General features: G+C 38.4%; 2 protein-coding genes and 1 long non-coding RNA gene across 4 annotated transcripts; 1 reads left to right on the forward strand and 2 right to left on the reverse strand.

Moving 5' to 3' along the window:
* Positions 1–603: 603 nt before the first annotated feature.
* On the reverse strand, positions 604–4298 carry LOC115584486 (CDGSH iron-sulfur domain-containing protein 3, mitochondrial-like). Its single transcript, XM_030421942.1, has 3 exons — positions 4026–4298; positions 1458–1574; positions 604–1371 (listed from the first exon to the last, which is right to left on the reverse strand). Exons 1-3 carry the CDS (start codon positions 4110–4112, stop codon positions 1186–1188), a joined length of 390 nt encoding a protein of 129 aa, XP_030277802.1. The 5' UTR covers positions 4113–4298; the 3' UTR covers positions 604–1185.
* A 119-nt stretch (positions 4299–4417) lies between these two features.
* On the forward strand, positions 4418–5802 carry LOC115584495 (uncharacterized). The gene is made up of 2 exons (XR_003984548.1): positions 4418–4744; positions 5251–5802. It is a non-coding gene; the product is annotated as an uncharacterized LOC115584495 (long non-coding RNA).
* A 945-nt stretch (positions 5803–6747) lies between these two features.
* On the reverse strand, positions 6748–10788 carry LOC115584476 (CDGSH iron-sulfur domain-containing protein 3, mitochondrial-like). Of its 2 annotated transcripts, none has more exons than XM_030421932.1 (3): positions 10495–10788; positions 9912–10022; positions 6748–7302 (listed from the first exon to the last, which is right to left on the reverse strand). In XM_030421932.1, the coding sequence occupies exons 1-3, from the start codon at positions 10585–10587 to the stop codon at positions 7114–7116; spliced, it is 393 nt and encodes a 130-aa protein (XP_030277792.1). In that variant the 5' UTR covers positions 10588–10788; the 3' UTR covers positions 6748–7113. The 2 variants fall into 2 exon arrangements, with proteins under 2 accessions (XP_030277792.1, XP_030277782.1); XM_030421922.1 differs by having other exon boundaries at positions 9912–10028; positions 10495–10785.
* Positions 10789–11083: the final 295 nt, after the last annotated feature.

Raw genomic sequence — 11083 nt, forward strand, 5'->3', positions numbered from 1 at the left:
ACACATGTCTTTTGCATGCAAAAAATTCAATTGCATTGTTCTGGAAGAAGTCCAGTAGACCAAGTATTACATATTGGGTCAAACTAATGTTAATAACTTTCCCCTTGGAAAAAATAACATATATACAAAAAGGGAAGCAAGAACTTTTTGAGAAGGTGTGGGGACCATTTGATCGATTTGTAAAAGGTGTGGAGCTAACGGACGAAGAGGAAGTTTAAGTTCTGGTTAATGTAAACCTCTCAATGAGGCAGATGAGAGTATAGATTGTGAAGTTATCTTAAGATAAGATTGACAACAATTTATTGTATTTGTTTCCCCTTTTTCCTTTGAATATATGAGTGGGACTATCTGAGAGGTTTATTTTATTTTATTTTATTTTATTCTTACATTTTATTTATTTAGTGTCTTGTAGTTATTAATTATTTAATTTGACCTTTTAAATAGGTTTTAAAAAATGTTAATACATGTTTTGTGTGTACTACTAGTGTATCAGTGTAGTCTGAACAGTTGATTTACACTTCTGGGTGTCTGTAATTGTACACTGTACACATGTTTTGAGTAAAATGTCAATAAACATATTGTTTAAAAAAAAAAAAAAAAAACTGACATAGATAAAAAATAATGATTTTATTATCTAAATTTACCAGCAACACACACACACACATACATACATACATACATACATGCATACACACTAAGCATAAGCACACCTTCTCCTTACTCTATGTGATGGATTTATACATGAATAGACTTCACAGTGTAAATGTTTTAAGCAGTTTTCTCCTGTACAGCCATTCTCTGGAGCTTCAAAACGTTGTCATATTACTGTAGCATCCGATATTCAACATCATTTTATAGATTTCAGGAACTGTTGATTTATCTGTGAAACTGTCAACAAAGACCGTACAAAGCTAGAGATATTTTGACTTCTTCAGTACAAACTGGAAAATCTACTAATGCAACACTGTCTCACCCAGATAAAGAGACAGAAAGCCACAACTTTTCATGGCCACTCTCTTTTCTGTCAAGCACTGAGAAATACTGACATGACACAACAGTCAAACCCTTGTCATGGTCGATCAGTTCTCATGTGCTGCCTTCATTAAGGGCAAAATCATCCAGTAACAGAATGTGGATGCAAGAGCAATATTAATGTTCAGATCAAAGACCTCTCCACCTTCCTTTTTAAGAGTCGGTCTGCTCATGTAGTGGGGCAGATACAATGAAGTCCTGCTTGTGCGTGCCATCGCAGTATGGTGGGTTGTTTGTGTACTTGCAACCACACAACCAAACGGTGCAGTCTTTCTCTGGGATGAAGCGTAGTGGCATCAGACCTTGGGCTTTGGTTTTGTGGGCTCCATCACAGAAAGGCTGAAAGATGAAGATTGGATGAGGGAATATGCAGAAAGTGTACAAAAGACATGGGTGATACAAGATGAAATCAAATGTGGCTTTACCTGTTTCTTGCTGTGTCCACAGGCGCACCAAGAGTAACGCTTACCACCTACCAGTTCCACTTTAAAAGGCTTTTTAGAGGGGATGACAGGCTCTGGAGGATGTGTGGAGAGATGGACCTGTGGACAGAGGTACAAAAGAGTATTCAATATATATATTTATAGCAACACTGTAAGGTACCACCTATTAAATTAATCATCAACTATTTTGATAGTCGATTGATAGATTTTAGGTTATTTAAAGAGAAAAAAAGTAAAAAGTCTGATTCCAGCTTCTAAAATGTGAATATTTTCTGGTTTCTTCACTCCTCTATTAGAGTAGACTGAAAGTTTGTTGGTGAATCATGTCATTTTAGGACGCATGGCAAGGTTAATTTGTCATTCTACAACACTGGGACTAAAACAACAAAATCTAAGTTGTAGTCCCTTTATGTTGTTTTAAGTTTTTCCTTCTATTGTAGAGTGGTGACGATGAGGGGTCTCAGCCTGAGGAGTGAAGCTGCTCTGTAGTCTGGTGGTATGGCAGCAGATACTTCTCTATGGGTGAACACTGTGGCTGGTTGGGTGTCATCTTTTAGTAATCCTTTTGGCTCTGTGCAGATATCTCACTTTAAGGATATAACTGATATTCATGGGTACTAGGGCTGTAGCGATACACTAATCTCACGATACGATACACGATATTCAGCTCACGATATGATATATATCACGATATTCAGCCAACGATACGATTCGATACACTTACATCATTTTCTGAAAGATTTTAAAAGGGACAGTGTGATTTTGGTGACATCTTGTGAGTGAATACGACAATACAACCATTGAATTAATTGTAGGGCTGGGTATCACCAGGTACCTCGCGATACAATACCATCACAATATTTTGCCCTCGATAACGACAATATCACGATACAGTGATAATCAACATATTGCAAGAAATTTCATCCACGATACATCACGATATCCGTGTCACTGAAGAAATTCAGAATTTATTGACTGCACTGAATCCATTTCACAGGAATTACAAAACATTGTCAATCTATTTCACATGAATGACAGCCAAGTAAACAAAGAGTATATTGCACAGTGTCTCTTCTTAACACGCGCACTGACTACAACTATCATTAAATATCTATATGTGTGGGTTTCAGAGCTACTTAAACCATTTTTTTAATTTTTTAATTTAAATTTTTATGTTAGAATAAAGATAAAGCTGTCCTCTGAAGAGGGGTGGTGGTGGTGGGCCAATAAACAAATAAATAAATAAATAAATTTAAAAAATGACATTTTTAAATATCGATATTTGGCACCAGTGTATCGATAACGTACCTCAAGACGAAATATCGCGATATATCGTAGTATCGATATTTTGGCACACCCCTAATGGGTACCAATGATGCTCTGGGCTGTTTTAATCACCTGCTGTACAGTCTTCCTGTCCTGGAATGTACACAAACCATGGCAGGTTGTGATGTTTCCAGTCAGGATGCTGTCTATTGCTTCTCTGTAAAGTCTCACGAGAACTTGGCACAGAAATTCCTCCTCAAGTTTCCTTAAGAAATAGAGTCCTTTCTATGTTTAAAATCACACACACCCTGTTTGTGGCAGTCTCTGGGCTTTGGGAAACAATGATCCACGTTTTCACCACTTTCTGATTGTTTACACACAACTTGTTGATTAATCAGGAGAATAATCAACAGATTAACTGATCATTAAAAAATAATCAATGATTGCAGCTCTACTATGTAGCTACAAGTTCTGCATGGTAAAAGTTGGCTTAAGTAAAACAAGTTAACCCGTTATGAGAAACAGTCAGCGTAATAATTGATATTAGTGTTTCAAGCTCTTACATACCCATGGTCTACCTTCACAGGTGTAGGCCTGAGTGAACCTCTTCTCAAAGCTGTGTGGGAGTGTGCTTCATTTGACTTTGCTGTCAGTGGGAAAACTAACTTTTGTGATTCTCAGCGGTTTATAAAGCTTGGTGACAGTCAACCCTGAACAAAAATAGAATTGAGTAGAAGTGAAAACGTCTTTACAGTGAAGAGGGTTTGAGCACTGATGGATATGTGAAACTCATCAGGCTCAACAGTCAAAGCTGTAGATTTACTGTCCTCAGGTTTATCAAAACTAACATAAATGATAGAAGTCAAGCCCAGACAGCGCTGGAGAGGGTAATCACGCTATGATTAAAAACAGCTGTGTCTGTGCAGGAGCTCTCATGTTATAAAAGTTAGGACAAACATTTTTAATCCCATCACATGCTGCAAGCCAGTGTAAGGTCGCTGTTATGAGTTTGTTTCTCAAGGTGCAAAAAATGAGAGGAAACCTCGTCAGAAAAGAAAAACGCAAAGGTAAAGTGCCGAGGTTCTGTCAGACTGTGGTAGAAACTGACGTTAAGTTTGGTAGGTTAAAATACCAGTTAACATCTTCATACGTATGTTGAAGGTTACAGAAATAGTTAAGAAGTCAATACAACGAGATATGACGCAGCTTATTTCCGATCTATTGACACTGAGTATTTAAAAAAAAAAAACAAGTAGCAGGGGCTAATATAATGACTTCATTTACCTTGGGAGCTGCCATGGCTGTTATCCAAGCTTGTCTCAAGGTTAAACTGATCCACCTGTGGTCTAAAGTGTTCACTAACATGTTCATGTTTCCAGTGAAGCTCAATCTCAGTGCAACCAAGCTAGCTGCTGCCTACGTCGCGTGCAGGTGAACAAGACGGGAACGAGGCTGAGCGACTGACGGTCCAGTGACGTCAAAGCTCCAGAAAACAGACAGGTAAGTCAAATACGGAGAGAGAAATGCTACTCTGACAGATGGTGCAATATGTCACGACCCAGCAGTTGACCAGGGAAATCACTTCCTGGGTCATGTGTTAGAGGCTGAACCAATCAGTAAGCTGATATCGGCCAGGCGTTGACTGAACTGAAGTGATTTGGTAACGATAAATAAATATTTGGTGGAAAATTCAGTACGGACATTGGGGACCTGGTGCCCGTTGCACAAAAGTAGGATTAAGACATCCAGGATAAGTGACTGAGCTGAGCTCAATGAATCCAAAACAAGAGCGTCCAGGCTTAATTGGTTGCACAAAGACCAAGCCAGGATGAGCAGACACGGATTCATCAAGCCAGGTGAAACCAATCCTGGATAAGTGCGCGCTCACGGCTCCCTCACATAGACCCCGCCACCGATCACAGATTCACTGATTCACCATGGCAAGTAGAGCGGCTTTCTTTTCCCCGCCGGAGGCAGAAATCCTCATGGAGGCATACGAGGAGGTAAAAGACATAATTAAAAAGAAAGGCAACACCGCCACAGTGATAAAGCAAAGAGAAAAAGCGTGGCAAAGTATTGCATCACAATTACAAAACGCAGTTGTACTCTGATTATGAATCAGTTGAATTTTTAATTGAAATGGACTGCAGATATGAGTGCAACTGTGTAAATGTAACTCCATCAGAATGTATAACTCTTTGATAAATAGATGAGATAATAATAATAATAATAATAATAACAATAATAACAATAATAACAATAATAATAATAATAATAATAATAACCACCTCCGGCGCCAAATACAACTGGCAGACATAGATATGCAGTATAAGAAGAAAAAGATGGAAAACCTTGCACTGGAGTCCGAAATAATAATAAAAGAGGACAATTAGAAAATTGGACCTTAAAATAAAAAAACTTGAGCGGGAGGTGAGTTATGCCTTCAATGCACACTGTATGCTGACTGTAACACAAATGTATTAATCATTATTCTCCTTTCCTCCCCCAGCTCCAAGAAGATGACACATCTTAAATAAAAAAAATAAAAGGTCAATCCTCGTAAAGTCAAATGAGCCAATAGCCTATATGAAGGCCCAAAATGTTGGGTTCCTTTCTGCTCTGACAATGGCGAGTGAGGGACCAATATGTGTTAAATGATTTTAGTTAATATGCATGCTTTAAATTTCAGTTAAATATGTCCTGCAGTGGCAGAGGAATTTGTGTGTTTTTTGTTTGTGTTTTTTGTATTAATTTAATTTAAATTGATTTGGCCTTTTATGATGTTTGTGCTGTATACTGAAGCTTGCAGGGAGGCTGCTGCATCCATTTATTTGTCTGTTCATTTGATGTGTATGGATTTGTCCTGCATTTATTTCAGTATGCAGACATGTAGAGTGCATTATATACAGACCTTTGAATGTGTATTTATCCTTGTGTTGTATAATATGCTTTGATTCTGTGCTTTCCATCTTGTACAGTCACTGTGTGACTTCAGTTTTGAAAGGAGCTGATGGTTTACCTGTTTTGCTTTGTCCTTATTCAATAAAGGAAGATAATGTTACACTTTGTGTATTTATATTTATATGGGATGTGTATTTTATACGACAGAGTATTCGGGCCACACTGAGGAAGAAAGAAAAAGTCATACATTTATGAGACTGGTTCTTTCTGCGGAAAAGATGCATTTCTTTGCATATTCTGATACTTATGACAATGTGATGCTGATATGCCAAAAGATTAAGTATCTCCTTGTTTGTGAAACCTATACTGAAGTACAATTCCACGAAATGCTCCACAGCCCTCATTTTAACAACTCTCCTCCTCTAAAACAACGGGTTACAATATTATGACTTTATTCTCGTAAATTTATGACTTTATTCTCGAAGTCTGTGATTTTGTGTATTCTTTCTCTGTGGCCCTAATATTCCGTCATTTTATATATAGCCCTATAGTCTATGGGAAACTGTAAATGATCTAATGATAGCAACATCATCTAAAATCATAATTTATCCAAAATGATTGAAATTAATGATCACAAACATTTAAATAATGACAGTGGGTCTAGTTATGTGATAACAATGTGTAGTGGGCAGTGGAATAACTATTGGTTTCCGTTTGTGGTGACTGCTGACTGAGATAAAGGATGAGATTAAATAGATCCTGGAACTTAGCCTGGTCTGGAGCAGGTGAGCTCCACAGAATAAATCTCCATGGTAACTTATACCATAACATATCCTACAGCCCCCTATCCCACTTTTGTGCAACTGGATCACAGATAACTTGAGCCAGGATAACCAAGATATCCCGGCTTAATCCCTTATCCTAGTTTTGTGCAACGGACCCCTGGCTGTAGCTGCTACTGAGGACAAAGAAATCAAGTCCCTGATATTTTCCCCTGGAAGTTGGGGACCTGTTGAGCAGTATACTTCTAAAAAAATAAATAAAATGATGTGTTGCATATTAAAGAGGGGATACCAATATTTTTAAGATGCAGTGTACAAAATCGTGACACATTAAACCATGTTTTAATGGATTATGCATTTGTATACGAACATAATTACAAAAGTTACAAAATCATATACTTAAAAAACAAACAAAAATAGCGAAATGATTTTATCAAAGGAAAAGCAGTTACTGTAATGTGTGTTGATGTCCAAATGTAAGTTTCGTGAATTTGCAGATCACTGATAACCCTAAATGACCAGGTCTTACAGTTGCACCTACAGTCTTATCAGCAAAAGCAGCAGTACCAAAGGTGAATGAAGGAGGGTGTGTAAGGCTTTATGCTTACCCAGATACACCATGACATTACATTTGTTTAGATTACAGTTATTGCTCCTTGGCCTCCCAGTGCAGACATCTCGAATGCTGTTCATTTAAAGACGCCTTTCACCGACTTCACTATATCCTGGAAGATGACTTGAAAGTGTGTGCCATCACAGTACGGTGCGTTTTTGGTTGCCTTACAGGCACACAGCATGACCGTCGTGTCTTTCTCAGGGGTGAAGCGTAGAGGAGGGATACTTGGCGCTTTTGCCTTGTGAGCTCCGTCACAGAAAGGCTGAGAGAGGGAGAGAGAGAAAAAAGTGTGAAGACACAGAGCGTAAAATCATCTTCACTTCACATACACTTTATTATCTTAAACCTGATGCCAGATTGGTATTCAGTATTTTATGGCACTACACAGAACTTTTAACTGGTTATGAAACAGTCTCAATTTAAAGCAAAACTCTCGCCAAAATGCAACCTAGGCTTTTTCTGTGAATGTATATGAGTCAAACCTTCGTGTAAAAGCATAATTACGATGAAAGAGGCCCTTTTAAGATTTACCATAGTTTCGTTTTCGAGCAAGCTCATTTTCAATGGAGTGCTGGGGCACTCTTAAAATAGCATCTAAATCGCTATTTTTAAAACACTAAGAAGGCTCAACACAACATGAAACTGTGCTCGTAGTATCACCAGGGTCTCTACACATGAACACGAGCTTTGAGAACATTGTTTGCGTACACAGGGTTTACCAAAAAGAAAGTTTTTCTTACAACTATTTTAATAAATATATTTTCTTGATAGCAAAAAAGAAAAGACAAATTTAGCTCCTATTAGTTTTTGTAAAGTTAAGATAAATATATTTGAATTTAGCTGAAACCAGGCCCAGACAAAGCTAGTTGATGTATGTCAGTCACTTGTCTATGAAAAGTTATTCATTCCCACTTTCCTCTCATTGGACCAGATAAGTGATTGAACACTCAAAAGAAAATGTAACAACTCAGTAAAATACATTTATTGACAAAAAAGTTGTCTTAATCCATCCTTTTAATTTTACACACAAAAATATCAAAATACTTTACAGGGCTTTTAATCTGAATATTGTCAAATTTGTCTTGATCAATTCTCTCAAACAAATACACTGTACAACGACAACATGCTTGTCCTTTTTAAAATTCAGTGCTCATTTAATTTAATTTCTTTTTTTTCAGGGAACAATGCTTTAAAATGATGCATAGTTATTACTTGGTATTTAGCAATACATTTGAAAGACCTCACTGCATTTCATGCAAATCATATCACATCCCATTTTGATGCTAGCGTAAGAGTGCCCAGCAATCCATTGAAAATGAGCTTGCCCAAAAACGAAACTCTTTCGTCGTAATTATGCTTTTACACGAAGGATTGACTCTAATACATTCACAAAAAAAGCCTAGGTTGCATTTTGGTGAGAGTTTTGCTTTAATACTGATGCCTCTGTATGACCTATATAAGCAAATCAGAGAAGGCAAGTGAAAAACATTCGGTTGTGACTGCTTGCTGTTGAAAAGTTGATGCCAAATGCGCATCCTGGCTGTAAAATCTTTGAATAATGGCGAGAATACATGGAGAAATTTGGAATGTTTTTCAGTTAACACCAAACTGAATTGAAAATAATTGTATGTCTTTAAGAATGAATGAGCAGAGAATGGCAACATTTAGTAACAAAGGTTGGAAAACTGGTAAAGAGATAAAACATACCATGTGTATGTGTGGTCTTGTGGATACACACTTGTGAGTGAATGTGTGTGTTTGTGTGTGTGTGTGTGTGTGTTAAAGTGCACTCTCTGATAAATCTCTCTCAGCTCCCCAGATGGAATCAAAGGTTGCCATGGTGATGGTAACCAAGTTGGTAATGGTAACTTTGACTGAGAAAATTGATTTTATTGAGATTTTATCAGAGGCTGAACTTACATTATCATGCTTCTCCCTGAAAGACAGTAACTGCTATCACCTAAACCATGATCGTTAGGAGAAGTTAACATTGTGGGAACAGGAGTGAGTTAAAAAAACAAGGTTTTAGACTTTCTTTTAGAGCTCCTATCCACTCGAGTCCTCCGTGCTGGCTGTCAACATTCTGTCCCATACACACCAATAAAGAACTTGAAAATGGCAAAAAAATGATAAATAATTGAACTGTCACTGGGCTAAAAACATGAATAATATGAAAAGGTTGAATTGATATGAGGAAGACCCAATCTCTGCAAACATTTCAAAGTTTAGATTGAGTTTCTATGGGAATATATTAAGGACTGGGAAAAGTTTGAAAATTAGTAGGGATTGAGGTGATTTCTAATTGACTTCCATTATAACAAAGCTAAGACTAAGCTTCAAGGTAAGTTGAATATCTTGAAAAGCTTTAATGGGATTAGAATGAGGAAACACACCTTGAATGAAGATAAATTGTGGAGCATTTTAAAATTTGAAAGAGTATCTATCCGGAAACGTAAATGAGTTGTTAAGATTTGAAAAAATGCTTTAAAAAAAGTGTGATAATGTGGGATTTTTGAACATTTATTTTTCAATGGGATATCACTGAATATTGCGGAAAGTATGAAAGATATCAATGAGAAAAGGAATATCAGAAACGTCCTACTTGAGATGAATATTTTGATATTAAATTCATTTCACCAGAATCAACAGAACAGAATACAAGTTCCTTGTTGTTCAAAGTTGACAAGAACAAATGCATTACTTGGACTGGGTTGGACTGCATAAACACTGATCTCATTGCCTCTCAGAAGGCAGTTTTCCAGCTGGTGGGAATGTAAACTGAACACAGACAACACTAAATGAGCTGTGACATCCTGCTTTTCAGCCCAGGTGCCTCTGAAGGCTGATCTCCAACACACTGCACATACTCACCTGTTTCTTGCTGTGTCCACAGGCACACCAGGCGTAGCGTTTCCCAGCAGACACCTTGACTCTGTAGGGCAGCCGTGCCGCAGCGACAGGCCGGGTGGACTGCAGGCAGCACTGGACCTGCAGACGAAATGAACCATGTGAAACAGAGCACCAGGTGACATTAGAAGACATGACATACCGTGATGTTTTTTATGTATGAGAATACACAGTTCATGGACTGTAGCCTGAAAAGTAAACATTGAAGTTAACTGATTCAGTAACACAAAATAATTAATAGATACACATGTCATCTATGACACCAGCGGACCATGTTCTTATGAATGTGCAGATCACTGATAACCTAAAATGAAAGGACCAGGCCTTGCAGTTGTCCTCTAAAGGCTTTTAAGACACAGAGAGAACATCAGTGGCAAAGGTGAGTGGAGGAGGGTGTGTTCGGTTCTGTGTTTACACAGACAAGAAAGAATACAGGTGAACTGTCGGCTTCATGACTCAGCCCTCTGAAACACTCCTCTAACATTGAATATCACAGGAAAGTCAACTAGAGGCAATAATGACAGAACAATAGTTTTAGCGGGCTCACCATCGAAGAGGCAGCAGGCGGGACTAGCTGAGGTCGCCTGAAGGTCTGCATACATCCTCTCCGCACCGCGACCAGGAAAAGGCTCGCGTTCATTTTGTCGAGTTGAGGCGCACGAAGTCGTAACAAATTGCCGCATGTACACTCGGGAGGGAATCCCTGCTCCTGGTCGCCGCAGGGCTGGCTGAGGAAACTTGGACGGCGTTCGGGTGAAGTTACAACATGGCCTCTGTGTGGCAGACAGGTGATTGGTTTATGACTGTAAACAGCTCGCGCACTGACGCCACTCCTTCGTAATTGTGCACACCGCTCCTCCTCTTCCTCTTCAGACCTCAATGTACGCTGGGGAGTGACTCACTCTCTCACTTCTGTATGTACATTTAAAGGCTTAATTCACTGTGTCAAACTTCGTCCAGTAATGGGAGTGTCGCTGGTTCTAATCCCTGGCTGCATGTCGAAGTATCCTTGAGTAAGATACTGAAGCCCAAATGGCTCCTGATGAGCAGGCTGGCACCTTCCATGATGTGACAGACTCTGCCATCAGTGTGTGAACTGTGTATGAATGTTTGTGTGAATGTTTGATTGTGACAAA

The sequence above is a fragment of the Sparus aurata genome, chromosome 1 (genome assembly GCF_900880675.1).
Source record: "Sparus aurata chromosome 1, fSpaAur1.1, whole genome shotgun sequence".
NCBI classification, from domain to species: Eukaryota; Metazoa; Chordata; class Actinopteri; order Spariformes; family Sparidae; genus Sparus; species Sparus aurata.

Excerpts from the sequence above, each read along its gene's own strand:
- LOC115584486 (XM_030421942.1), bottom strand. The coding sequence starts at position 4,112 with ATGAACATGTTAGTGAACACTTTAGACCACAGGTGGATCAGTTTAACC. Across the intron at positions 1,575-4,025 it reads CAGCCATGGCAGCTCCCAAG|GTCCATCTCTCCACACATCC; the intron begins GTAAATGAAGTC and ends CTCTGTCCACAG. Across the intron at positions 1,372-1,457 it reads GTGGACACAGCAAGAAACAG|CCTTTCTGTGATGGAGCCCA; the intron begins GTAAAGCCACAT and ends TTCATCTTTCAG.
- LOC115584476 (XM_030421922.1), bottom strand. The coding sequence starts at position 10,587 with ATGAACGCGAGCCTTTTCCTGGTCGCGGTGCGGAGAGGATGTATGCAG. Across the intron at positions 10,029-10,494 it reads CGCCTGCTGCCTCTTCGATG|GTCCAGTGCTGCCTGCAGTC; the intron begins GTGAGCCCGCTA and ends TTTCGTCTGCAG. Across the intron at positions 7,303-9,911 it reads GTGGACACAGCAAGAAACAG|CCTTTCTGTGACGGAGCTCA; the intron begins GTGAGTATGTGC and ends TCCCTCTCTCAG.